A 27,779-nucleotide genomic window follows, 5' to 3' on the forward strand; every position below is an offset into this window, starting at 1 on the left:
AAAAGATCTATCACCTAAAGATAGAGATGGCATCTATACCTGTATGCCTTCTAACCGCTTCCTAGAGCAGTGCCCCTAGTCTGGTCAATGTACCAGGACTCTTCCAAAAACCTATATAATGGTTTAAACATCAAGGTTACTCTTAATGATGATCAAAATCCCCTCCTCTCAAGAGATTACAAACTCTGTTTCAATAGTATCCCAAGTCCAGTGAACTGGAATTTCAAAAGACCCAAACTGGGACTGAACCAGAAACCATCTACACCAGGGCTGCTCAATTCCGGTTCTCGAGATCTACTGGCAGGCCATGTTTTCAGGATATCCACAATGAATATGCATATGAGAGATTTGCCTGCACTGTCTTCTTGATATGCAAATCTCTCTCATGCATGTTTATTGTGGATATCCTGAAAACCTGGCCTGCCAGTAGATCTCGAGGACCGGAATTGGGCAGCCCTGATCTATACCTTCTGGAAACCTGTTCCCTCTAACCACTAAGTTGGTCCAAAATAATAGTTTCTGATCAAGCTCAGGAGGGAAATGTACATGAATGTTAAAGTGAAGCCAGCTAGAACACATCTGAATATACTGGTGGCAGAAAGGAAAGCCACAGCAGCTGTGGGGTACAAGACTTGTCACTGTGGTTGTTTCAATGCAGCTGATACAGTGCAGGAATTCTTGTTGTACATAAGTTTGGGCAAGCATGACTTCTGTATGCCCAAATACGTCTGTTCATAGAGTGGGAGATTCCCCTAACAACTCCCTTCCACAGCTCCTGTTGGACCTGAGGTCTTTAAAGCAGAAGAGAGATGTGGGCTGCCCCGGGCAGTGCCAAAGAGAAAGTCTGTTTTGTCCAGCTCCCTCCCTCACAGGCACTGTGTTGGGCAGCCCACATCGCCTTTTTGCTCAAAGACCTTAGGTGGGCTGCTCATAGCTCCAACAGGAGCTATGGAAGGCGGGAGCCATGTTTTACTGCCGTCCAAGCTCCAACCAGAGGGCAGTAAAACAGGTGTGGAGGGAGGTGAGTGGGGGGCGCACACAAAGAGACAGTGTAAGTACTTGGACATACAGAAATCCCATTCACCTAAAATACTGGCATAAAGAAGCTCTGCGCTGTTTCGGCTGTGTTGAAAAGTGACCGATCCTGCAGTAGCACTGAAATCCTGTCAAAGAATGCACTGGCTTTCACACTTACGGAGGATTTTTTTTTTTTTTAAGTGTTCATGATGGTTGTATTCAGCTCAAGGAGGAAAACAGCAAGTATATGTTCAGTTTTCAAATGTACATAACGCTATTTTACTGATGTTATTTGGCCCACATAAATAAAAGGTGCATAGATGGGCAATTTTGAAAAGGAAACAATGCAGTACACATGGATTAATGTGTCTGTGTATACTAGAAAGAATTCAGAATATTCTAAATTGCCCACTTTAGGCTTTACCAGAAAACTCTGATTATTATATTTCCCTTGGTACCAGGTGTGGCCACATGATATACTTCAGACAAAAGTACTTGCTGCAAATGAAAATGTCTTATTTAGGCTAAATTTTTTTTTTTTTGAACCAGAAGGCTTTCGCTTCTGTCATTTCTAAAGTTATTTCCCCACAAATTAAATTTCTTGCTCACATGAAGTGGTTGAGTGGAGACATCCTAAAACATGGGAGAAAGAAGGATGTATTACAATTCTGACATCAAACTGTATGAATGGGAGGGAAGGGAGAATATTTTATTATGAAATCAAATTATGAGCTCAGAAATCAAGGACAACTTTGCTGTTCCTCTCTCCCTTGTCCATGTCGTTCTGCTGTTTCTCATAATCCTCTCTCTGGTAAACAAGGCGACAGATGGAATAGTCTATCTTTTGGATGGATAAGGTTCTGCTGATTGTTCTTGTATTTAGAAGAAGCTCAAATTCTCAGGTTGTAAAGGGGTCTGGATGTTCAGTTTCCTGCCTTTACTGTCTTTGTCCACAATTTCCAGTCGCAGCGTTGGGGCTTTCTTTGATTCTAGCCCCAGAGGGAGATTGTCTTTGGTCTTCAGGAGATTTTTGTCCGAATCGTCCACAGCGATACGCAGCGTGCATCCCCAGGGCAAGAGGTTCTGCTCATAGGCTGCAGCTAACTGGTTCACAACCCGGCGTTCAACCTGAGGAAGATACATGATGCTGCTTAGAACTTATCAAACAGTTGCAGAGAAGAGCAACAGGGGGCAGTAATTTATCCTGACCAGCAGACAGTTGTTGCAGTAAGGCAAGGACCAAAGGACTATTACAAGTGACGGTATAATGCCTCCCCCTTCCCGCACTTCAATAAAGTGAAGTCTTCTTTCTTTTTCACTGGCTTATCCTAGGAGAAAACGCTGCATTGCAAATAGATACACATCAAGTCCTCTGAAACAAATATTTTGGGATTATTGTAACCTACCAGATGAAATTCTTAATTGAGCCATTCCACTACAAGTCTTCACTCACAGCTATCCTGCCACTGCAGTGAGTACTCTTTTTAGACTCTAAGTCACCTAGACATCCTAGCTAGATAGGCGGGATAGAAAGTCTTTAATAAACCTCAGCCTTGACTGCAGCTCCTCCTCAGCTTACCATTAAATACCTCAACAGAAATGGGACAGAAGGAAAGCACTGGATTAAGTAGTGGATGCTAATTCCAGTAGTATGGGAAATAAAGTTCTGGATCGAGAGGCTGCCTTGAATTTAGTGCTGGTCACGGAGACACAGTTCACTGAGAACCATGACTGGAACACAATCTATTCAGAAGAAAGAGAAGGACACCTTTTGTGTCAACCGATTTCTATTTGTTTATTCAATTAGAAATAAAATTGGTTTGCATCCTAGGCCTCATTACCTTCATTGTTTCAAGTTTCTTTATTTTTGATATACCGTCTATCAAAACAAATGTCTAGACGGTGTACAATATAAAAAGATTGTAAGGGACAATTAAAATAGGTAAATAAAAGCAATATTTTATCAAATATTAAAAATACTAGACAAATTCAGATTAACGTGCATGAGACGGAAGGAAAGTAGGGGAGGGAAAGGTTGTTTAAAATACATCGAAGTAAATTTAATAAAAAAGGAATTTGATGTCGTCCACCACGACATACTACTTTACCAACTTTCCGAGACTGGAATCGACTCCACCGTCCTAATGTGGTTCTCAAACTTCTTATGCTCCCGCTCCTATACCGTCAACAAAAATGGCACCATGTCCACTCCTTGGACTCCATCTTGTGGTGTCCCTCAAGGATCACCCCTTTCCCCTATTCTCTTTAACATCTACATGTCCTCCCTGAAACTCTTTCAACTATCCCCCCTGGAAACAATCTACACTTACGCAGATGACATCCTTGTCCTCCTTGAGACTGACCAGAACCTCACAAACCTCCACAAAAACATTACAGCTTGCATAATGAGACTCCGTGCCTGGTCCCTCTCGGTACAGATGAAACTAAACGAATCAAAAACAAAACTACTTTGGCTCGGCCCAAAATTCGAACACCTGCCCACCCTTTTCGCACTACCCACAGGCGATACACTCCAGCTCGAATTCTCATGCAAGGTCCTTGGTATCATTATCGATTCCTCCGTCTCCCTCAATGACCACCTCAACTCCTTGGCAAAATCATGCTTTTTCAGCCTCCACATGCTGAGGAAAGCTAGATCCTACTTCAGCCAACAACACTTTGCCATCCTTGTCCAATCCATCATCCTCTCCAAATTAGATTACTGCAACGCCATCTACTTAAATCTATCAAAAAAAAGTCTTCTAAGACTCCAGCTAATCCAGAATACTGCAGCCAAACTGATCTTCTCAAAACGCAAATCTGACCATGCCTCCCCACTCCTTGCCAAACTTCACTGGCTCCCAATAATCCCCAGAATCCATTTCAAATGTTCCTGCCTGGCTTTTAAGATCATTCATGGCATCCTCCCTCCTCTTATCCCACTGTCTTTCAACTCCTCCAGTCCCGACTCCTCCAGAACTGCCCAAAGGTATAAACTAGCATTCCCCTCCCTACGCGGCATCCACTATGCAGGCAAACTGGGAAAATCCCTTCTCTTCAAAATCACAGGTCTTTGGAATGACCTCACCTCCCCGTTGCGGAACCTGAGCTCCCTTCAGTTATTCCGCAAACAACTGAAAACCTGGCTTTTCAGCAAATTGTAACTCTATCCTTCCCCCCCTTCCCCCCCCCCCTTCTTCATATAAGTTCATGTAATCCTTTTTTCTTCCTCTCTACCTACTATTTTAAGTTCTTGTAAACCGTGTCGAGCTCCATACTCATGGAGATGATGCGGTATATAAACTTAAGGTTTAGATTAGATTAGATTAGATTAAGAGGCTGAAGTTAATTCTAAAGAATAAAGGCATCTTTAAAGAGGAAAGTTTTAAGTTTGGCTTTAAATTTTTCAAGCGAGTTCTCTAATCGAATGTCTAATGGGAGGGCATTCCACAGAGAAGGGGCGGTAACTGAAAAGATGGATTTGCGAGTAGTATCGTAAAATAGTTCCTGTATTGATGGTATAGAGAGTGAATTTTGATTATTTGATCGGAGGGTCCTAGATGATGAATAAGGGATCAAAAGTTTATCTATAACACCGGTTGGTTAGAGTTTTTTGTTTTAAAAGTGAGGAGGAGTATTTTATAGGAGAGACGATGAGTAATAGGTAGCCAATGTGGTGACTGCTTTGATAATGAAAAAAATTTTATGAGCAGTATATCAAACTATAAACTAAAGATAATAACAACATTTATACTATTTCTACTACTATTTATTATTTCAATAGTACTACCAGACATACGCAGCGCTTTATATTACTGCTCAAAAGAGTTTACAATCTAATTAAGACAGACGTACAGGACAAAAGATGAATCTATGCATATTGCTCATGTTCCAGGCGTATGATGCAGAAAGGTAGAAGGGACAGAGTCATCTGTTGGCAGGAGAAGAGAGACTTGAGTTCAATGAGGAGCTGCAAAATTAACACACTTGTAGGTCAGTAAGAGGAGTTTGAACCGTATGTGGAAATGGACAGGGAGCCAGTGAAGAGACAGAATTATAGGAGCTACAGGGTTAATTGGAAAGAGGGAATAAAACATAGTACAGTGCTCCCCCGTGAATTAGCGGTGTTTTCCGACCGCGAATGACCGGGCAGCTAGAGCGCTGGCGAGTGAAGGAAATCACTTGCGGTATGCTCCGACCGCCTCTTCCTGTACTAAAGTCGGGCCTCAACAATCAGGAGCTGCGTGTCAAAGCAGTTCCTGAATGGTGAGGCCCGACTTTATTGTTTGTGAACTGCTGTGAACTTCAAAGAGGTATTGGCAATATACAAATAAAAATTGTATTGTATCGTTATAACAATTCTTATTAGATAATAGCATCCATACTGGGGCAGATCAATGGTCCAATAGCCTAGTATCCTGCTTCCAACAGTGGCCAATCCAGGTCACAAGTACCTGGTGGAATCCCAACACGTAACAAGAGTCCAAAATCCAAAAGAGTACCAAGACCCCCATTTCAGTCTCAATAGCAGATTATGGACTTTTCCTCTAGGAACTTGTCTAGACCTTTTTTAAACCCAAATAGTTTAATCGCTGTTACCTTAGATGAAGGGCGGGAAGTAGAACCAGAGAAGATAGACAATGTAAATGCGCATGAAAGGAAACTCTGCAATAAGAGGGTATGCAATGAAGTTAAGAGGTGACAGGCTCAGGAGTAATCGAAGGAAATACTTTTTTACACAAAGGGTGGTAGATGCATGGAACAGTCTCTCAGAAGAGGTGGTGGAGACAGAGACTGTGTCTGAATTCAAGAGGGCCTGGGATAGGCACGTGGGATCTCTCGGAGAGAGAAAGAGATAATGGTTACTGCGGATGGACAGACTAGATGGTCCATTTGGCCTTTATCTGCCTTCATGTTTCTATGTAAATGCAGTACACTTTGAATGATTTTCAGAAGACTGTTTGTGAAGAGCTAGCTAAATTAAAGGCAGACAAGGTGATGGGTCTGGATGTAATACATTCGAGGATACTGAGGGATGTTCTAGTGATTCCAGTATTTTACCTTTACAAAGCTTTGTTAGAACGGGGCATGAAGAAGGGCAGAGGTGATCCTGCTCCACAAAAGCGACGACCAACAAATTGGAATTGCTATGGGTTAAAATACCAGGAAGGAAAGGGCCCAAGATAAAGATAGGCCTATACTATCATCCACCTGGGCAAACCAAAGCTACTGAAGAAGAAATGGAAGCCAAGATGAAATGAGAATGCAACTATCCTGGGGTAGACTGGACTCTTGGAAACAAAAAATGCGCCAAGAAGACCGGATTCCTAGAGGCTATACAGAACTGCTTCATGGATCAGCTTGTCAGAGAACCAACGAGAGGGAATGCCACTCTGGATCTAATCCTTAATGGGCTAAGAGGACCTGCAAATGAAGTAGAAGTAGTGGAACCGTTGGGAAACAGCGATCACAATATGATCAAGTTCAAAGTTGATGTAGGAATACCGAAGGGAAAGAGAACCACAGCGACAACTTTTAATTTCAAGAAAGGAAACTACGAAGCGATGAGAGTAATGGTAAAGAAGAAACTTAGGAACAGTTCAAAAAAATGGCAAACTGTAGAGCAAGCCTGGTCTTTATTCAAGGACACGGTGAGCGAGGCACAAAATCTGTATATCCCCAGATTTAGAAAAGGGTGCAAAAAGAGCCGAACAAAAGACCCGGGGTGGATATCTAAAGAAGTGAAGAAAGCAATATGTGATATGAAGAATTCATTCAAGAAATGGAAAAAGGGCAAAACCGAGGAGAACTGGAAAGAATACAGGAAGTATCAAAAAGAATGTCACCTTGTGGTTAGAAAAGCAAAAAGAGAATATGAAGAGAGGCTAGCCAGGAAAGCACAAAATTTCAAACCGTTCTTCAGATATGTTAAAGGGAAACAGCCGGTAAGGGGGAGGTGGGACCGCTGGATGACGGAGATAGGAAGGGAGTGGTGAAGGAGGAGAAAGAAGTGGCGGAAAGACTAAACATGTTCTTTTCGTCAGTATTTACAAAAGAGGTCACATCCAATATACCGGAACCTGAACAAATCTTCAAAGGAGACCAGGCAGAAAAATTAACATCCATGGAAGTAAGCCTTGAAGACGCAGATAGAAAAATTAAAAACTGACAAATCACCGGGCCCGGACGGAATCCACCCTAGGATACTGAAAGAACTAAAGGAGGAAATAGCAGAACTACTACAGCAAATCTGTAATCTATCCCTGAAAACAGGCGTGATCCCGGACGATTGGAAGATAGCCAATGTTACGCCCATCTTTAAAAAGGGATCAAGAGGTGACCCGGGGAACTACAGACCGGTAAGTCTGACCTCGGTTCTGGGGAAAATGGCGGAAGCACTGATAAAAGATAGCATTGAGGAGCATCTAGAAAGGAATAAACTTATGACAACAAGCCAACATGGCTTCTGCAAGGGAAGATCGTGCCTGACGAACTTATTGCACTTCTTCAAAGGAATTAACAAATGGATGGACAAAGGGGACCTCATAGACATCGTATACTTAAGACTTCCAAAAAGCCTTTGACAAGGTACCCCATGAACGTCTACTTCGGAAACTGAAGAACCATGGGGTGGAAGGAGACGTACACAGATGAATCAGGAATTGGTTGGCGGGTAGGAAGCAGAGGGTAGGAGTGAAAGGTGACTACTCGGACTGGAGGAGGATTATGAGTGGTGTTCCGTAGGGGTCAGTGCTTGGACCGCTGCTATTCAATGTATTTATAAATGATCTAGAAACAGGGACGACGTGCGAAGTAATAAAATTCGCAGACGATACCAAACTATTTAATGGGCTAGGACTAAAGAGGACTGTGAAGATTTACAAAGGGACCTGAACAAACTAGGGGAGTGGGCGTCGAGATGGCAGATGAAGTTCAATGTAGAGAAATGTAAAGTCTTGCATGTAGGAAACAGAAATCCGAGGTACAACTACATGATGGGAGGGCTGGTAATGAGAGAAAGTAGCCTAGAGAAGGACTTGGGGGTACTGGTAGACAAGACAATGAAACCGTCGGCACAGTGCGCAGCAGCCTCTAAGAAGGCGAACAGAATGCTAGGTATTATCAAGAAAGGTATTACAGCCAGAACGAAAGAAGTTATCCTGCCACTGTATCGGGCGATGGTACGCCCGCATCTGGAGTACTGCGTCCAATATTGGTCGCCGTACCTTAAGAAGGATATGGCAATACTCGAGAAGGTTCAGAAAAGAGCGACAAGATTGATAAAAGGTATGGAAAACCTTTCATATGCTGAAAGATTGGAGAAACTGGGGCTTTTTTCCCTGGAAAAGCGGAGGCTTAGAGGGGACTTGATAGAGACTTACAAGATCATGAAGGGCATAGAGAAAGTGAAGAGGGACAGATTCTTCAAACTTTCAAAGACTACAAGAACGAGAGGGCATTCGGATAAATTAAGAGGAGACAGATTCAGAACCAATGCTAGGAAGTTCTTCTTCACCCAGAGGGTGGTGGACACCTGGAATGCGCTTCCAGAGGGTGTGGTAGGACAGAGTACGGTATTGGGTTTCAAGAAAGGATTAGATGTTTTCCTGAAGGAAAAGGGGATTGAAGGGTATAGAAAGAGGATTAATATGCAGGCGGAACCGTTAGCTGCACTCTTCAATCTTTCCCTAAGCATGAGAAAAGTCCCATTGGACTGGAAAACAGCTGACGTCATTCTGCTCCACAAAAAAAGGTTGCAGGTGAGAGACTGCAAATTACAGACCGGTCAGTCTCACATCAATAGTGTGTAAACTTATGGAAACATTGATTAAACACAAATTAGATACGATTCTAAATGATGGGGGGCTGAGGGACCCCACCAGCACGGATTTACAAAGGGAAGGTCCTGCCAATCCAATCTAACTTCTTTGACTGAGTAACGAAAAAGCTAGATAAGGGAGAGTCCCTGGATGTTGTGCATTTGGACTTCAGTAAGGCTTTTGATAGTGTCCCACACCGTAGGTTATTGAACAAGATGAGTTCGTTGGGATTAGGAGAAACATTGACTGCATGGGTTAAAGACTGGCTCAGTGGCAGACTTCAAAGGGTTGTGGTAAATGGTACTCCCTCCGAAATGTCGGAAGTGCCGCAGGGCTCGGTCTTGGGTCCAATCCTATTTAATATATCTTTGTACAGGACCTGCCTCAGGGACTTTGAGACAAAATTGCGTTATTTGCCGATGACGCTAAACTGTGCAACTTAGTGGGCAGAGTAACCGTGCCCAACACTATGACACAGGACCTACTTTTACTGGAAAAATGGTCTAATATTTGGCAACTGAGTTTTAATACCAAAAAGTGCAAGGTTATGCACCTTGGTAGTGGAAACCCATGCAGAAATTACAGCCTAAATGGTGAGACCTTAGCAAGAACTGTTGCAGAACAGGATCTGGGAGTAATCATTAGTAAAGATATGAAGACTGCCAATCAAGTGGAGAAAGCTTCATCCAAGGCTAGACAAATGCTGGGTTGCATCCAAAGAAGTTTTGTCAGCCGAAAGCCTGAAGTTATAATGCCGTTGTACAGGTCCATGGTGAGACCCCATCTGGAATATTGTGTTCAATTTTGGAGGCCCCACTATCAAAAGGATGTGCTGAGAATGGAATCGGTTCAGCGAATGGCCACTAGGATGGTCTCAGGACTCAAGGATCTCCCATATGAAGAACGCCTAGGTAAGCTGCAGCTATACACTCTCGAGGAACGAAGAGAGAGGGGTGACATGATAGAGACGTTCAAAAATGTTACTGGCCGTATTAAGGTAGAAGAAACTATCTTTTTCCTCACAGGATTCACGACTACAAGAGGGCATCTGTTAAAAATCAAGGGTGGGAGATTTCATGGTGACATCAGGAAGTATTTCTTCACCGAAAGGGTTGTTGATCGTTGGAATGATCTACCACTTCAGGTAGTTGAGGCCAACAACGTGCTCGATTTTAAGAAAAAATGGGACAAACATGTGGAGTCACTTCGAGGGAGTGTTTAGGGGGGAGGGTTATTCGAGTGGGCAGACTTGTTGGGCCGATGGCCCTTTTCTGCCGTCATACTCTATTTTCTTTGTCCTGGACCTGATGGGCCACCGCGTGAGCGGACTGCTGGACATGATGGACCTCTGGTCTGACCCAGCAGAGGCACTGCTTATGTTCTTATGAAATGGGTATGGTAGGAAACAAGGCAATTAGTCTGACCTCTGCAGTGAATAAATTAGTGGAAATGCTTCTGAAACTAAAGCTAGTGAGGTTTCTATAAGCTAATGGATTGCAGAATCTGAGGCAGTATGTAGGGCTGGTCTTAGCGTTTGTAGGAAGAATAAAATGACCTTAGCATTTGTGGAGCCATCCCTCTGAGAAGCACAAAATCAAAAGGTGAGAGGGAGAGTAATATGAGGGCTGGCCGGCAGTGTGGTGGCAGGAGCTCATTATTAAGCAGTACAATTATCAAAAGGGAGAGGAAAAAGAAACTGTAACATTTGGTCAGCTGCCAGTTGCAAAGCTAACTCAATTAAGGGCAAAGACCTGTGTGACCACCCCTGGAAGTATGCTTGTACTAGAGGTAGATTTTGGCAGAGGAATCTAATTTCTCTGACTCGAGAGTTGGCTCGTGGAAGAGAACTAGACCAGGTGTACTTAGATTTTGATATGGTCCACACAGGCAACTTATAAATAAACTGAACGCCCCTAAACTGATTGACTGGGTTAGAAACTGGCTGAGTGGAAATGAAAACAATTTGTTCTGAGGAAGAGTGTTAGCAGTGGTGTGCCACAAGGATTGGTTTTTGGTCTGGTTCTTTTTTAACAGTTTTATAAGAGGTATTGTGGAAGGGCTCTCTGTTAAGGTCTGCTTCTTTATGGATGGTACCGCAAAATCTGCAATAGGGTGGTATGGATAACATAAGGGATCAAGCAAAGCTTGAAGAATGCAGGTTCATGAATTTGGGCTGCAACCCCCCCCCCCCTCTTCCGGGAGTTGTACAGTATAGGTGGTTAAAAGTTCTGTTGTATATGAAAGAGCAGGAATTGGGGGTGCTTATATGCAATGATCTTAAGGTGGCAAAAGAGGTAGAAAAGGCAACAGCAAAAGCCAGAAGAATGCTTGAGTGCTTAGGGAGAGGAATGGGTAAGCAAGAAAAAAGAGGTGACAGTGTTCCTGTACAAGTCTGTGGTCAGACTTCATTTAGAATACTGTGTACAAAAGATATAACCAGGATGGAGTTGCTTCAGAGGATGGCTACTAAAATGACTCATAGGAGAGATATGCGCACAAGAGGCAAGTCTTTTCAATTGAAAGGATGCTCTAGAACAGACGTGTCAAACTCTGGCCCGCAGTGTCATACAATTGGCCTGCCAGACAATTAAACATTTGTAATTAAGCTGGCCCGCCGGAAGGACTAAGCAGATCTGAACTGCGCCGGAAGTCGGCTGAGTGCATGCGACTGCAGACGGCAAAAGAGAGTGTCGGGAGCACAGCGTCACACAGTGTGGCAGCCGCAAAACTTGCCCGCCGGAAGGCATCAACTGTAGATTCACACGCCAAGTTTGATGCGCCTTCCGGCGGGCAAGTCTTGCAGCCGCCATACTGTGTTCCTGATGCTCTCTACTGCTGCTCGTGCTCCCAGTCTCCTCTCTCCCAACCTTCCCCATTATGGTCCAGCAATTCCTTGTCCCCTCTCTATTTCTTTCCACCCCTATGGTGCAGCAGCATCTTATTCCACCCCTCCTCTCTCTCCTTTCCCTAGCCCCCCAAAGATTGCAGCTTCAAAGTTCAGCAGGACAGTGGCTCAGAGAGGACAGCCTACTTGGAAAAGTCAGCTTGCTCCAGGAGACATAGCTACAGAAATCCCAATGCTGTGTGTCTTCCCAGATTACATTACATTACATTACATTAGGGATTTCTATCCCGCTATTACCTTGCAGTTCAAGGTGGATTACAAAAGAATTATCCAAGATATATTACAACAAGAACTTACAAAAAAAAAAAAAAAAAAAAAAAAAAAAAAAAAAAGAAAAAATTGGTCATTTTCAAAAAGAGTAAGAAATGGTGGCTTGGAGCGCGCACGATATGGCAGCCTAACTACAGCGCTCCCGTATCCAGGCAACAAACGGAACAAAATTAAAACTTCTACTTTTTCAAATCGCTAAAAAAATACACTAAACAACGTCGGAGATGGCGAATATAAAGCAGGGGAAAGCTGAAAAACCTTCAACATCGGGAATATCAGCAAAAAGAACAAAAGTCACTCCCCTGTCACCATCGAGTGTGCCGTTCCCGATGGAGACTGAAGAAATCACTGAAAAGGCTGATATAATGACTGAACTGTTTAAAATAAAACTTATGCTGACTGAAAACTCCAATAAAATATCTGAAGTAAAAGAAGAGCTTCTTAACATGAAACAAGAAATCCAAACTGAGAGACTGAGAATGACAGTGCTGGAAGAAAAAGTGGAGAGGTTTGAATCTTTCACACAGGAATATGACAAAGATAAAAAAGAAATAGCAGCTTTAAAAAATCAAATGGTGGACATGGAAAACCGAGGAAAAAGAAAGAACATAAGAATTTTGGGGCTGGCTGAAAATATTGAAGGAGGAGATCCTGTACAATTCCTAGAAAATCTGTTACCTAAACTGCTTCAGCTCAACTCAAAATGGCCGTTAGAAATTGAAAGAGCCCACAGAATCCCCACAAGAAAGCCAGTAAACCAAGCTGCTCCAAGACCTTTGATATTCAAGGTATTACGGTATCAACAAGCTCAAGAAATATTAAAAATGGCAAAAGCAAATAAAAACTTGAATTATAAAGGATCAAAACTGATTTTAGTACCGGATTTTGCTAAATATACTGCTAACATAAGAAAACAATTCCTCACATACAGACAGCAGCTGAAAGAAAAGGGATACATATATGGAATATATTATCCATCCACTATGAGAGTATCCAGTGGAAATAAATCCATATATTTTCAAGACCCGGCAAAACTGAAAGAATTTCTGACACAAAAAGATCCTAAGTTTATATAAATAACAGAACAATTCAGCTGAAGAAAGAAGAAAGAAGAAAGAAGAAAGAAGATGGAAAAAAAAAAGGGAAAATAAAGAAGATTATTAAAAGAAATGTTATCAACTGGAAATATAATTTATTGAAATAATGGATGCAATAATATAACAATATTTAAAAATTAGCATCCACAATCATTAATATCATTAATTATTATTAATATTATTAAAAAAAAAAAAAAATATATATTATTATTATCAAAATATAAATAAATTAATTATTTTAAAAAAAAATATATATAAAATACAAGTTTTAATCAAAATAGATAATATATTCTATTATATAGCATATTAAATTATTATGATAAAGGATCAATGAAATGATTTACAATGAAAATATCATTAAAATATTGAAAGGAAAAATTTATAATTGTTATATTGAGAATAAGATTTAAAAATGAAATATATTAATTATTATAAAAACAATATTTTAACACTGTATAAGAAAATTATAATTTTATGAAATATATACAAGAAAATATTTGATTATTGACAGAAATAATTAATAAAATAGATGTCTAATATAAAATTTTTATTTGATTTAATTATTCAGTCATATTAACTTATTATGAAAAATAAGAAAATAATGTAATGGAATGATAGATAATTAATAAAAGATGAATTTATTATAAAACTTATTTACTGACATAAAATGTATATTTTAATCAATTATTCATTCAAATTAATTCAGTATGAAGATGATCTATGAAAACGATTGAAATGCATTATAATTAAGATCAATATTATATATTTATATAATACTGGATATATTTAAGTTATATGATGATATAGATATAGATATATATAGAGAATAAGAGCTATATTTGAAATATGTTTATTTATTAGAAATATTATATTACAAGTATGCATGATATTGAATTTAATTTTATAATTCAAATATATTTAATTCTCAGTAAATTTATAAAATTTTATAGATTAAATGAATATAATTTTTAATAATATAAGGGTGGAAGTATATAGAATGTATTGAATTCAGAAATATATTTTAAATAATATAATGTATTATTAGTTGCCTGGAGATGGAGATGTAGGTTTTGCATGACCAATGCGTGTTCCAAATCAGAATAAGATAATGGGTGGGAGGGGAGGGAAAATAATGGGTGGGTTAGGGGATAAATTTTCAATGAATGTGCTAGGAGCTAATCATGTAAACAATCATAGAATATTGATTAAGTATAATTATTAATCAGATGGATCTAAAAATGTATTCGCTGAATGTCAATGGTTTAAATCATCCTATTAAGAAGAAGAAATTATTATCGTTCCTTAAAAATCAAAATGCGGATATTTATTTTATTCAAGAAACTCATCTTTCGGAAATTGAATCAAAAAAATTATCTGGAGGTTTTATTTCTAAATGTTTATTTGCACCGGCTTTAAAGAAAAAGGCTGGAGTGGCTGTTCTAATAAATAAAAAATGTAATGCAGATTTTAAACTAATTAATTATGATCCCTTAGGAAGATGGGTGCATGTCGAAATGGTTCTGGGAAATACTACCCTGAATTTATTCAATTTATATGCTCCTAATACGAATCAAATGGAGTTTTTTAAACAAATTCAACAATTGCTCTTACCACTGGCTACATCTAATTTAATAGTAGCAGGGGATTTCAATGCTGTAATGGATCCGATATTGGATAAAAAACCAAGTAAAGTTATGAAATCATTAGGCTTAGATAATTTGATACTATCTTGTGATTTAGTAGATATATGGCGAACTCTTCATTTTAATGATCAGGAATTTTCTTTTTGTTCTCAGGTCCATAAATCCTTTTCACGAATTGATTATATATTTGTTTCTAATAATATAGCGCAGCGTGTCTTAAAAGCAGTAATTGATCCCATTATAATTTCAGATCATGCTGGTGTGTGGATTAATCTTCAAAATTATGATGCTGAAAACTCTGATTTAATTTGGAGATTTAATAATGATTTATTAGCGGATTCAAAATTTCTTGAAGATTTCAAAATAAAAATGCAAGAATTCTTTCAATTTAATGAATCAGATGATATTAATGCTGAGATCTTATGGGATGCTTTTAAAGCAACTATGAGAGGAAATATTATTTCATATTCAACATTTATTAACAAACAAAAAAAAAAACAATTTATTGAGATGGGAAAGCAAATTAAATTATTAGAAAATAAATTAATTGAGAAATGGGAAAATAATACATTACAAGAATTATTAAAATTAAAAGTTAAATACAATGAAATTTCTTCTCAAATTGTGAGGAAAGACATTTTCAACAAACAAGTACAATATTATGGAAATTCAAATAAAGCTGGTAAATTATTAGCAAACTTTCTAAAAGCAAAGAAAAGAAAATCTAAGATTATTGCAATTAAAGATACAAAAGGTAACACACATACCAACACAAAAGATATTATAACACAATTTCTTGATTTTTATAAAGAATTATATACTTCCAATTCTTATGAAAATAAAGAACAAGACGGATTAACTTTTTTAAATTCATATATTGGACCAAATATTCCAGATCATATAAAAGGAAGTTTAGAAGAACCTATATCTTTAAAAGAATTAGAAACAGCATTGAAGTCTCTTAGAGTTGGATCCGCTCCAGGTGGAGATGGGTATACTGTTGAATTTTATAAATTTTTTCAAAATATCATATTACCACATCTGTTAAATTTATATCAATATCAAATAAAGAATGGAAAAATTTCTGGTACTATGGCAGAATCAATAATTATAGTCTTACCAAAACCAAACAAAGATCCTACTCTGGTTTCAAATTACAGGCCTATTTCATTATTGAATGTGGATAACAAATTAATGGCTAAAGTATTAGCATTAAGATTGGCAAAAGCTCTCCCTTTCATTATTGATGTACATCAAACAGGATTTATTGCTAAAAGACATTCATCAAATAATACTAGATTAGCATTCCACTCATTAAATTTAGCAAAAAATATAAATGACCCAGCTTTTTTAATATCTTTAGATGCAGAAAAAGCTTTTGACAGAGTGGAATGGAATTTTATATACCAAGCTTTACAATGGTTTGGTATAGGATCCGGTTTTATTGAAATGATTCAGACATTGTATAGCTCTCCTGGAGCAAGATTATATATTAATAATAATTTATCAAATAGATTTAACTTGCACAGGGGAGTTAGACAAGGATGCCCTCTGTCTCCTTTACTTTTTGATATTGTCCTAGAACCTTTATTAATTGCAATAAACAAAACTAAGGAGATAGAGGGAATATCATTTAACAATTTTGAATTTAAAATATCTGCATATGCAGATGATATATTATTATATTTAAGAAAACCGGAAACTACTATTCCATGTATACTTAATTTAATAGAAACATATGGTACTTTTTCTGGATATAAAATTAATTGGAACAAATCTGAAATTCTCCCAATAAATGTTCATTGTACCAAAGGATTATTTGACCCATATTCATTTATTTGGAAAGATGATGGTATAAAATACTTAGGAATTATGATCAAAAATACAATTGAAGACACAGTCAAAGAGAATGAAAAACTTTTATTGAAAAAAATAACAGAAATGTGTGAGCAATGGAATCCATTACATCTTTCTTGGTGGGGAAGAATTCAAACAATTAAAATGATGATATTGCCTGTGGTTTGTTACCAAATGAGTATGATTCCAATATTTTTTCAAGGGTCATTTTATAAAAAACTTAACAATATTCTTACAAAATTTGTTTGGTGTGGGAAAAGATCAAGAATCGCTTTAGTATCATTACAAAGACCAATTATGGAAGGGGGGGTAAATTTTCCAAATTTTTATAGGTATCATCAAGCCTATATCTTAAGACAGGGTATGTATTGGATTCTCCCAGAGCTTCTAGAAAATGTACCAGATTGGCTATATTTAGAATGGCGGCTCCTGTTCCCCTTATATCCAGAACAGTTAATAACTATAACAATGCCTAAAAGATACAAAGACCACAGAATTTTATTTGACACTTGGAAAACATTGAGATATATTAGTAATTTATCACCTGAACCTATTGCTAAATCTCTAAATCAATCAATATGGATAAACTCCAGGATCAGAATTGGCGGATTTAAAATCGTCTGGAAACAATGGATAAATGCAGGAATAAGAACATTGAATGATATCATATCAGAAGGTTCACTGCTTAGTTTTTCACAATTGCAAAATAAATTTGGATTAAATAAATCACAATATTTTAAATGGATGCAATTGAAGCAGGCCATTCAGGTAGGGTTCCCTGAATGGAAAAATCTAAATAATCATTATAGTTTACAGGTTCTATGTTTCCAGACGGATTTGTTGGGTCACCAAGCCGCAAAATGGTACAAATTGATATATGGATTTTTAAATAAAAAAAAGAAAACAGGTCTTAGGGATATTTGGAGTATTGAGATAGGTCAGACAATTTCTGAATCTCAATGGCCACGATTTTGGTCCTGGAGATTAAGATCTACAAGGTCAGCATCTATGAATCAAACATGGTTATTTTTATTACATAGAGTATTCTGGACCCCAACGCGCCTGCAAAAAATAGATAGTACTAGATCTAATAGATGCTGGCATTGTAAATTGGAAATAGGGACGTTAGATCATTTAATCTTTTTTTGTCCCTTTGTAAACGCATTTTGGAATTTAATTTGGCCCCAAATTAATAAGTTACTAGAGAATCACGTAGGACTCTCGTATGACACCATATTATTTGGTACTGCAATGAGAACTAAGAGTCCGATTTCAGCAAACAATAATAAGCTATTACTAATACTAACAGGAGTCGCCATGCAACAAATTACTCAAAATTGGAAAGATTACACCAAATTAAATTATACGTTCTGGTGGAATTCTGTTTGTCATATTTATAAAATGGAAAAAATAATAGCGTTACAACAGGGAAATCATCTTAATTTTAATAAAATTTGGCAACCATTGACAAAATATTCTAATGATTAGTTCTTAGCACAATGATAAATAATTATATATGAATGGGGTGGGATTTGACTAATTAATGGAAATATACTATATAAAAAGGGGATGGGAATTATATTTTATATGCTAATGTATAATCTTTATCATATTATATTTTAAATACGATGTATTATTAATGATAATATTTTAAATATGTAAAAAAACCTTTATTGTATATTATATTACTCAAATATTGTAAGAATGGAAAACTTATAAATAAAAATTTAAAAAAAAAAAAAAAAAAGAGTAAGAAATGGGTAAGGTTAATTGTTTGGGGTAGTTGGCTTTAGTGAGAAGTGGAGTTTGAGACTTGCGGAATTATTTCTTTTTTCAAAGTTTTCTTGAAGAGTATGGTCTTTATTTCTTTTCTAAAAGTCTTGTAGTCGAGGGATGACGTCAGTAGATTGGCGATATGGTTGTCTAGTTTGGCTGCTTGAGTGGCCAGGAGGCCATCATATAGTTTTTTCCGTTTGACCTCCTTAATTGGGGGGTATGAGAATGGGGTGTGAGTTTTCCTATGTCTGGTTGCGGTGTTGTGGATGAGGCAGTTATTCAGGTAGTTTGGACTGTCTCCGTATAAAGTCTTAAATAGTAGGCAGTAGAATTTAAATTGTATTCTTGCTGGGATCGGAAGCCAGTGCGATTGGAGATATGCTTCTGTAATGTGATCATGCTTCTTTAATGAATAGATGAGTCTTAGTGCTGTGTTTTGGATAGTTTGTAGTTGTTTTGTTATGGTTGTGTAAGCAGCAAATTGCAGACCAGAAATAAAAGCTTGCTAAGTGTGTTTGGCTGGGTAAAATTGCAAGAGTGGCTTTAGTGTCTTTGCAAAGACCAATTGAGGAGGGTGGGGTAAATTTTCCCAATTTTTATAGGTATCATCAGGCCTATATCATGCGCCAAGGTATGTATTGGGTCCTCCCAGAGCTTTTGGAACAATTACCAGAGTGGTTAAGGGTGGAGAGATCACTTATCTTTCCACTTAGGCTTGATCTTTTGCTTGGTATAAAGGTGCCTAGAATACGTAAGGACAATAGAGTATTAATGGATACTTGGAAAACATTAAGGTTTGTAGACAAATTAACTACTGATTCTATTTTAAAATCGAAACAACAGACTATTTGGGTAAACCCCAAGATACAAATAGGCGGGTTTAAGGTTGTCTGGAAAGATTGGATTAAAGCAGGTATAAGATCCTTAACGGAAGTAATTGATAATGGTAAGCTGCTTGATTTTTCACAATTGCAACATAAATATGGTCTGAATAAAAAACAAAGTTATAAGTGGTTGCAATTGAAGCAGGCTATTCAGGTGGGGTTCCCTGAATGGAAATCTTTAAATGATCATTACAGCTTAGAATTCTTATGTTTCCAGGCAGATTTTCTGGGTCACCAGGCCGCAAAGTGGTATAAAATTATATCTAATTATTTGAATAAGAAGCCTAAAAATGGATTAAGAGATATTTGGAGCATTGAGATTAAGCATCAGATTAATGCATCTCAATGGCCACGTATTTGGTCTTGGAGAATTAAAGGTACGATGTCAGCATCTATTAGGCAAACATGGTTCTTTTTGTTGCATAGGGCATTCTGGACCCCTACTAGATTACAAAAATTAGATTGCTCTAAGTCTAATAGATGCTGGCATTGTAAAATTGAAGTTGGAACTCTAGACCATCTTTTAATTTATTGTCCATGTATTCAGGCATTTTGGATATCAATATGGGATCAAGTTAACCTAATGATGGAGAGTCATGTGGCATTGTCCTATGACACAGTGGTTTTTGGAATGTGCATGAGGGCCAAATGCCAAATATCTACAGCAAACAATAAATTATTGTTGATTCTTACGGGAGTGGGAATTCAACAGATAACAACTAATTGGAAAGACTGTTCTAGATTGAATTGTAATTTTTGGTGGAACTCAAGTTTGTCATATGTATAAGATGGAAAGATTTCTTGCGATACAGAGGGGGTATTTTAAAAGATTTCAAGAGGTGTGGAGGCCATTAATTGAATATTATAACAAGTAAAGTTTATTCTTTTTCCTTAGGGGATAATATATAGAAATGGGATGGGATGGGATGGGAGGGAAAAATATTAGAAATATGTTGTTATGAAAAATAAGGAGATATATGTAATAGGATGGGATATTTATTGTTGTACATTACTGGATATAATAAAATGTTTAAAGTGTTTGAGGAAGAAGGATGGGGGAGGGACAGATTTCATGTCAGATTAATTGTATTATCAAAAAGGGATGTATAATTATATATAAATTTGGAAGGAATATTTTATTGATATGGAAAAGGGTGGGAGGTGGGGGAGGGAATAAAAACATGTATAATAATATTATTTAAGAATGCCAAGTGTGTTATGTAAATTAATTGTAATAATACTGTACACTTGTTGAAAGAAATAAAAAGGAATAAAGATTAAAAAAAAAAAAAAAGTGTGTTGTACTGCCTATATAACCTATAAAGGAGCATGGAGACAAAAAAAGGAAAGATGCCAGACCTCTGGGGGAGGGAAAGGAAACGGAAGAAGAGGACAGAGATGGATGGTTAGCATGGAGAAAGAAGGAATTGACAAATGGGCAGGAGAGCGTGCTAAATCGGTTAGCGAACCTTAATAAAAGGACCCCTAAGTATCTTAATTAAAAATTCAGCCCACGACTTAGCCTTTTTTCAGATTTCAGCCCCTTATGTGATTGAGTTCGACACCCCTGCTCTAGAATGAGGGCGCATAAGATGAAGGTGAAAGGGGACAGGCTATTTTTGGGGACTTGGTGATGAACTGCCTTCCAGTGGAGGTGATGGAGATAAGAGCTCTATCTGAATTCAAGAAAGCAGGGAGGATTCACAGGAAAGGATAGTAGAGATTAGTAGTTTGTATGGATGGGCATAGCATCTTATCTGCAGTCATTTCCTAAGTTTCCTCGGAGTCTGACTAATTGATGTCAACAAGGCCCACCTGGGTACAAGTAGGAGCGTTCTTTGAACATGCCGGGTTCTACCATGGGCTCTGCTCTCTCTGCAGTCACAGTCTTGACACTGGGATTGGGTTTGGGACTTGTATACCACCTTTTTGTAGCTACCTGGGGCAACGGAGGATTAAGTGAGTTGCCCAGGGTCACAAGGATCAGCCCTGGGATTCAATCCAACAACCTATGTGTGCAGAGGCAGCAGCTCTACCACTAGGCCGCTCCTCACTGGTGTATGTCAGTGCTTCACTATGGTTCAATGAAGTGTTTAGCCATGTAGTTGAAACTCAGAAGGAAACAATAAAGAAACAGTTCTTACTGAACTAGCTGCCTCCTCTTCCTCCCCCCCCTCCAGCTGCACCCTGTAGGAGGGAAGTGGAAAAGATAAAAACATGGGTTTGGGTGAGTGCTGGGAAGGGCAGGAACTTGAGATTAGGTGATTGGATGGGGGGAGGGGAAGCAGACTGGAACAGGCCTTCAATGACAATTTGCCCATGGCTCACATCCCCCACCGGTACTGTTGAATGGTGGTTAAGGCCTCTCACTCCACTTGGGATTTGTGAAAGGTTCAGGGATTCCTGTGTCTCAGCTAGCTTCAAGAGCAGAATTTAGCCCTCAGATCAAACCCAGGACTTTTCTTACTGTGCCCTATAAATTATATTTGTTGGCTATTTATTAGATGATGGTTAAGTTAAGAGAAATCTAAATAAAATAAATGATTGCGTTTAAAGCACTGAGGTAGTATAGATAGAGCCCTTCGTATTTCCCCCCCGTTTCTTTGCGTTTTACACTCATTTGGAATTAGCCTTCACCAGAGCTGCTCTATCATTTGTAGATACTTAGATGTGAGCCCAAGTATTGTCTTGGAATGGACCACAGTCCTTTAGGCAGTGGTGGGGAACAGCTGAACCTACCTGCTGGAGGTTAGGAATTTATCGAATATGCCCAAGAACTTTGGCTAGGCAGCAGAAGCTGGGTTAGTTCTCCAACACTGTGGCACACGCATGGCTATAAAGCTTGTCTCTGATTTTACTCCTTGTATACTGTCAACTCAATATGGGCACAGGGCATAAGATTTACTCAAAAATATTGCGAGAGATATGGAGGCAATTTATACAAAAAAATAATCCCCCGAAGATAAGTGGCTCTTTTCAGTTTCTGGTTTTCAATACGGTTAATCCTTACTGAACATAAGCTAAAATAATTTACTTATAAGTCACTAAGGTTTCTCTACAATGATCAAGTCATCAAGAAAAGCTAGTTTATATGAAATGACTGGATGGTAAGCTCTGCGATGGGGATATTCCCTAGAGAGCTTCACGTCTCTGAACATATGTAAAACATAAGCAATTGTATAAAGTATACTAAGAGTATAATATATTTGAAGTTACATCTACGCTCATGGTGTAATTGAGTGGGATTATTTTTTGATATAATATACTCCTTGCATGGCAGCACAAAATCCTCTCAGAACTAAGTCAACTGGACTTCTCAGTAGGGCTATGCATACAATGAAATCCTTAATCCAAAACATTTCTGAAGGGGGTGGAAACATATTAAAGACAGACGTTGGTTAGCTTCTAGAGACTAATTTCTGCTACTGAGGTAATAAACTTCTACTATACCTCATGTTTTATGGATCGGGCTCCATAGTGCAAATTGTAGCCATCTGCTAATACATCCATCACTTCCCGATCCCACATCAAAGTGATGTTGTGTCTCTGCTTGGCCTACAGAGTGAGAAGGAAAGACCCGATTAATTGACACCCCATCATGTTCCCCACGAGAATGAGCATATTTCCTCTTTTAGCCTCTATCTATCTAGAGTCTGACCACAGATACAAACTAAAATCCAGAATATAACCATGTGGCTGACTCCAGGGCATGCAACAGCCATCTTTGAAAATTATTTAACTGTAATGAGTTTTCTCCACAAACAGCAAAGGAATGCAGCCACAGTGATAGGTGACCTCATCTCAATAGCATCCACTAGGTCAGGGGAAACCTTTCAGACATATTCTTCTTGCATTAGCAGATGGTCCCTCCCCTCCCTCACTGCTTCATAAGATTAAAGAATGGAGGGCAGAGAGGCAACGAATGGCTGCATTCTCCTGTTGTGTACGAAGTTTATCAGGATTACAAAAAAACTGGGTTCAATTCAATGTGTAAGGCACTGTCACTTTTCTGGAAGTGTGCTCAAAGAAAAAATATTAGCAGGCCAGTCGATTGATGAAGGTAGAATTTCAACACCACCTTAGGGAGAGACTTAGGATGATTGCCCAGAACCACCCTATAGTGATTTTGGCATGCAGAGTCAATGAGTGTCAAGCTCTTAATGACTGATCCACTCTACTCCAAGGTTTTTCAGGTCTGATACCAGGTATACAGGAGTCTAGTGGCTCAAAATAAGTTTTCATCAGTTGGGTCCCAAGATACCGCATGAGGCATGATAGGAAGTTTCAACAGAATCATGCTCTGCATAAAACAACTAAAGACTATACAGATAGGGGCTTACCTTGCAGTAAGATGGAGCCTCTTACATGCACTTTAGAAAGCTTCTTAAAACTCAACTTTTCTCTAAATTTGGAAAAACCTCCTAAGATATACACAGATGTTAACTGCTTATGCCTAAATTATGTTGTAGCTCACTGACAATGGTCAGTCCACATCTTTTGTAAACTGCATAGAACTGAAAGGTTTTTGTGATATATAAATAAAAATCTATGTAATGTTTTAAGACCTTGTCCCTAATCCAGGAAGATGGAGTCCAAAGCTAGCTTGCTGTATCCCTCTATTAGAAACAGAACTGAGGTACCTTCCTATTCTGAGGGACCATTTGTGTAGCTGAGTAATGACTCAGTCTGCCAGAGCATTGTCCTTCCCTGCCAGGTAAATGTCTCTTTGGCTCATCTTGCATGTTTCGTATCCTGAGTTTCCCAAGACAGGAAGTCGGATCCTGTTCCTCTCTATCATTGATGTAATGCATCATAATTCATCATCAGTTTCAATTATTTTGTTAGCCAAGCTTTTCAAAGCATTTTAGATTTCTCTTAAGTTCCAGAAAATTTAGCGGAAGCTTCTCCAGCAGATACCATAATCTCTGAAAGCAGAGCCCATCAACAAGGCACCAATTTAGATGGATCTGCCATAAGTACTATATGGAATCAGAGAATTTTGAAGGGGATGCCTTTTGCCAAATTGGATTGGATAATCCACTAGGTCAAGGAGTTCTGGAGGGGGTTGGTGACAAGATGGCATCTCAGAATTTGAGTGGTCTCAGTATATTGCATACTTAAAGTCCATTAAGCCTATCTCTGTGAAGTTACAAGCACTGTTGAGGCCATGTGACCAAACATCCTCAACATGCCATATTCTGATATCTGCTGACTCAAAGTTCTTTTATTATGAGTACTAGAATAGTGATTCTTTCCTGACGGAGAAAGATTTTTGCTTGAATCATGTCTAGTAGAACTTATATGAATTCCAATAAGTTCACAACCTTAAGACTTGCAATAAGAACATAAGAATAGCCTCACTAGGTCAGACCAATGGTCCATCAAGCCCAGTATCCTGTTCTCATAGTGGCCAATCCAGGTCACAAGTATCTGGCCATAACCCAAGGAGTAGCAATATTCCATGCTACCGATCCAGGTCAAGCAAAGGCTTAATAATAGACTATGGAATTTTCCTCCAGGAAATTGTCCAAACCTTGCTTAAAACCAGCTACGCTATCCGCTCTTACCACTTCTTCTGGCAATGCGTTCCAGAGCTTAACTATTCTCTGAGTGAAAAAAAAAATTTCCTCCTATTGGTTTTAAGAGTATTTCCCTGTAACGTCATTGAATGTCACCTAGTCTTGTAATTTTTGACGGAGTGAAAAATCGATCCACTTGTACCCGGTTCTATTCCACTCAGGATTTTGTAGACTTCAATCCTATCTCCCCTTAGCCATCTCTTTTCCAAGCTGAAGAGCCCTAATCGTTTTAGTCTTTCCTCATATGAAAGGAGTTCCATCGCCTTTATCATCTTGGTCGCTCTTCTCTGAAACTTTTCTAGCGCCACTACAGTATATCTTTCTTGAGAAAAGGAGACCAGAATTGAACGCAATTCTCCGGTACAAGCCTCTGGTACTCAAGAACCATACTGTGAAGGTTTAGTGTATTAACCAGAGACAATCCAGGGTGTTAAGAATCTAATGGTCGTGGCAGAAATACAAGTTACCAAACCAGAGGAGGTCAGCAACTCAGCATGTCAAAGAAGCCCAGTGGGCCTCAAGAAGGAAGCAAATTTTCTTGTGGCCTACTGTGCTTCCTTTGACATCTTGGCAGAAATCCTACATCCAAATTCAGGCCAGACTATCAAGAGATGTCATTAACATTGGACATCCTCTGACTCCTCCTAAAAAAAGAGGAAGACTATGTATGGCTTTAAATTAACTTAGGATGACCTCCTTTGACCTCCTGAACTATTTTGCCCTACTGACTTTTAAAATAAAGTCATTAAAAGAAATCTTACTTTTCCTTTTGAGGAAAAGAGGAAGCTGATGTAGATCTGAGAAATGCTTCAAATTGTCATCTGCCACCTATTAGTTTTCTTTTCTTCTCCTCTCTGCATTCTTGGGAAATGCGTTACTTTTGGCTTAACATGAGACTGAAGGGGAGAATCATAACTTAGGGAATCATCCTTCTCCATTAGTGTCCTTGTGGAAGAGGGCTCAATACGAACAAGATTTTACTGCTAGTGTTAAACTAGACTCGGGATTAACTATGAAGAATCAAGCAAATGTTATTGTTAGGAAGGTATTCCACAAGTTACATCAGCTATGCGGTATTAAATCATCTTTCGTAGCATAGCTCTCATTTATGAGGATATCACAAAGAAACTTCAGAATCAAATTCAGCTCCTGCAAAATACAGCAGCCAGACTGATTAGTGGGCTAAACAGATTTGACAGAGTAACTCCTACATTAAGTGCTCTACATTGGCTCCCGGTTCAATAAATGACCAGATTCAAATATGCCTCCATTATTTTCAATAAATCCTCTACTGCACAACTTTTAATATGGTTAAAGGGAGCTTCAACTATCAAACAATTTCTCCACCTGATAGTATAACTTTCTATCAGTTAGCTTGAATCCCCCAAAAGGGTAAAAAAGTGAAGGGATGCAAGCTAACTGATAGAAAGTTATACTATCAGGTGGAGAAATTGTTCAAGGCACTGGCTGGCCAATATCTATCATCAATAAGTGAGCACCTTCAACTACTTCACAGCACAGACTCCATGAGACTCAATAAGAGCAAGGTCTTATTATATCCAACTATCAAAAATGTCATCATGAGCGCACCTTTGATTATCTGGGAGCTAAAACCTGGAACGACATATTGGCTGAAATTAAATCTATACCTACTTACTCTTCTTTTTGAAAATTGCTGAAAACCTATTTCTTTGAGAAATGGGCCTTGCTCAACACATGGTGCCTTATAATACTGTCTTTAATTTCTAGTTTTTCGTCCTTATTCACTCTTTGTTCTTAATTTACTCTTTTGTAAGCTTTTTGTAAACTGATTTGAATCCAGTTGGATATTTGTTCACATTTAATTGAATTTTAATGTATTTTTTGCCTTTAATTTTTATATATATATGAGGTTGTAACCCTCTTAGATATATGAGAAGTGGGATATAAATTTATTAAATGCATGAATGAAGAATTGAATGGAGCCTTAAGAAACAGATTACACCAGACTAAATATTCAGATAAAGTTACATTTTTTTGTTGATTTATTTGGAACCCACTTAGGCTCTAAGTGGGCAGTAAGTCTTTTAAATAAATTAAATGAATGAAGAATTGAAGGGTGCCTTCGGAAGCAACTCTGGTCAAAGGCACTGGTGCTGTCACTGGGATGTTAAGAGCAGAAAACAGAACCAGCAAGAAGTTTAACAAGTCTATCTGGCCTTTGTACAATGCTTCAGGACATCTGAGTTCTTAAATCAAGGATCAAAAGGGAATTATCACAGCCCATCAGGAAACTTTCCAGTTACCTGTCTTGGTTTGCTAAGGGTTAAGATATGCCCTTGAGGCTCATCACTGAGTCAAGAAAAAGAGAAGCTTTCAATGGCTGCAATTTCTAACCATGCTTATTACATAGATCATTTGATGGCACAACAGTTTCATGGCATTTCCTTCCTGATTTGGTCTGTTTCAATTTGATCCAAACCTTGTCTGAACCAGGGAATTTTGGACTTCCTGCTCAGCTGGTACTGATATCCAACTGTTTGGACTTTGTCTCAAAGCCCTCTACCCACCAGTGCGAACCCAGCAAAACTCCCTGTGAGCCCCACCCCTAATCTGTACCCGGAGTTACCCACCCACAGGAACTAAGAAAGAGGTTCCAGAGGTGAACAACAAGCCCCTACTGCTCAAAAAGAAACAGGGAAAGAAAAGCTCCACGTGCCTAAGAAGAAACCCCAGGAGACCAAACAGGGGAGGCTATACAGGGAGAAAACCAATCAAATGAGGAAGTAAAGAAAAACAAGTTGGGAGCGCAGCACCAATGTACACAAGCACTAACCAGGTAACAGCAACACCATCAGGGGCAAAGAACCCACTCCAAACCCTGACCACCCCTAAAGCCCACCATAGAGCCCAGCAATAGGATAGGAGGAAAGCGTAAAAAGGGATAAGACA

General features: G+C 38.6%; 1 protein-coding gene across 2 annotated transcripts in view; it reads right to left on the minus strand.

Annotated features, from left to right (window-relative positions):
• Nucleotides 1–1,275: 1,275 nt before the first annotated feature.
• The window catches only part of CLPB (caseinolytic mitochondrial matrix peptidase chaperone subunit B), a 221,791-nt gene continuing 195,287 nt past the window's right edge, over nt 1,276–27,779 (minus strand). Inside the window, exons 15-16 of one of the 2 annotated variants that reach the window (XM_033947532.1) lie at nt 22,720–22,824; nt 1,276–2,145 (exon numbers count right to left, since the gene is read on the minus strand). In XM_033947532.1, coding sequence (XP_033803423.1) covers nt 1,897–2,145; nt 22,720–22,824 — 354 coding nt within the window. In that variant the 3' untranslated portion in view covers nt 1,276–1,896. The remainder of the gene's footprint in view (nt 2,146–22,719; nt 22,825–27,779) is intronic. The other variant, XM_033947533.1, reaches the window with a different exon arrangement.

The sequence above is a fragment of the Geotrypetes seraphini genome, chromosome 6, assembly GCF_902459505.1.
Source record: "Geotrypetes seraphini chromosome 6, aGeoSer1.1, whole genome shotgun sequence".
Classification (NCBI taxonomy): Eukaryota; Metazoa; Chordata; class Amphibia; order Gymnophiona; family Dermophiidae; genus Geotrypetes; species Geotrypetes seraphini.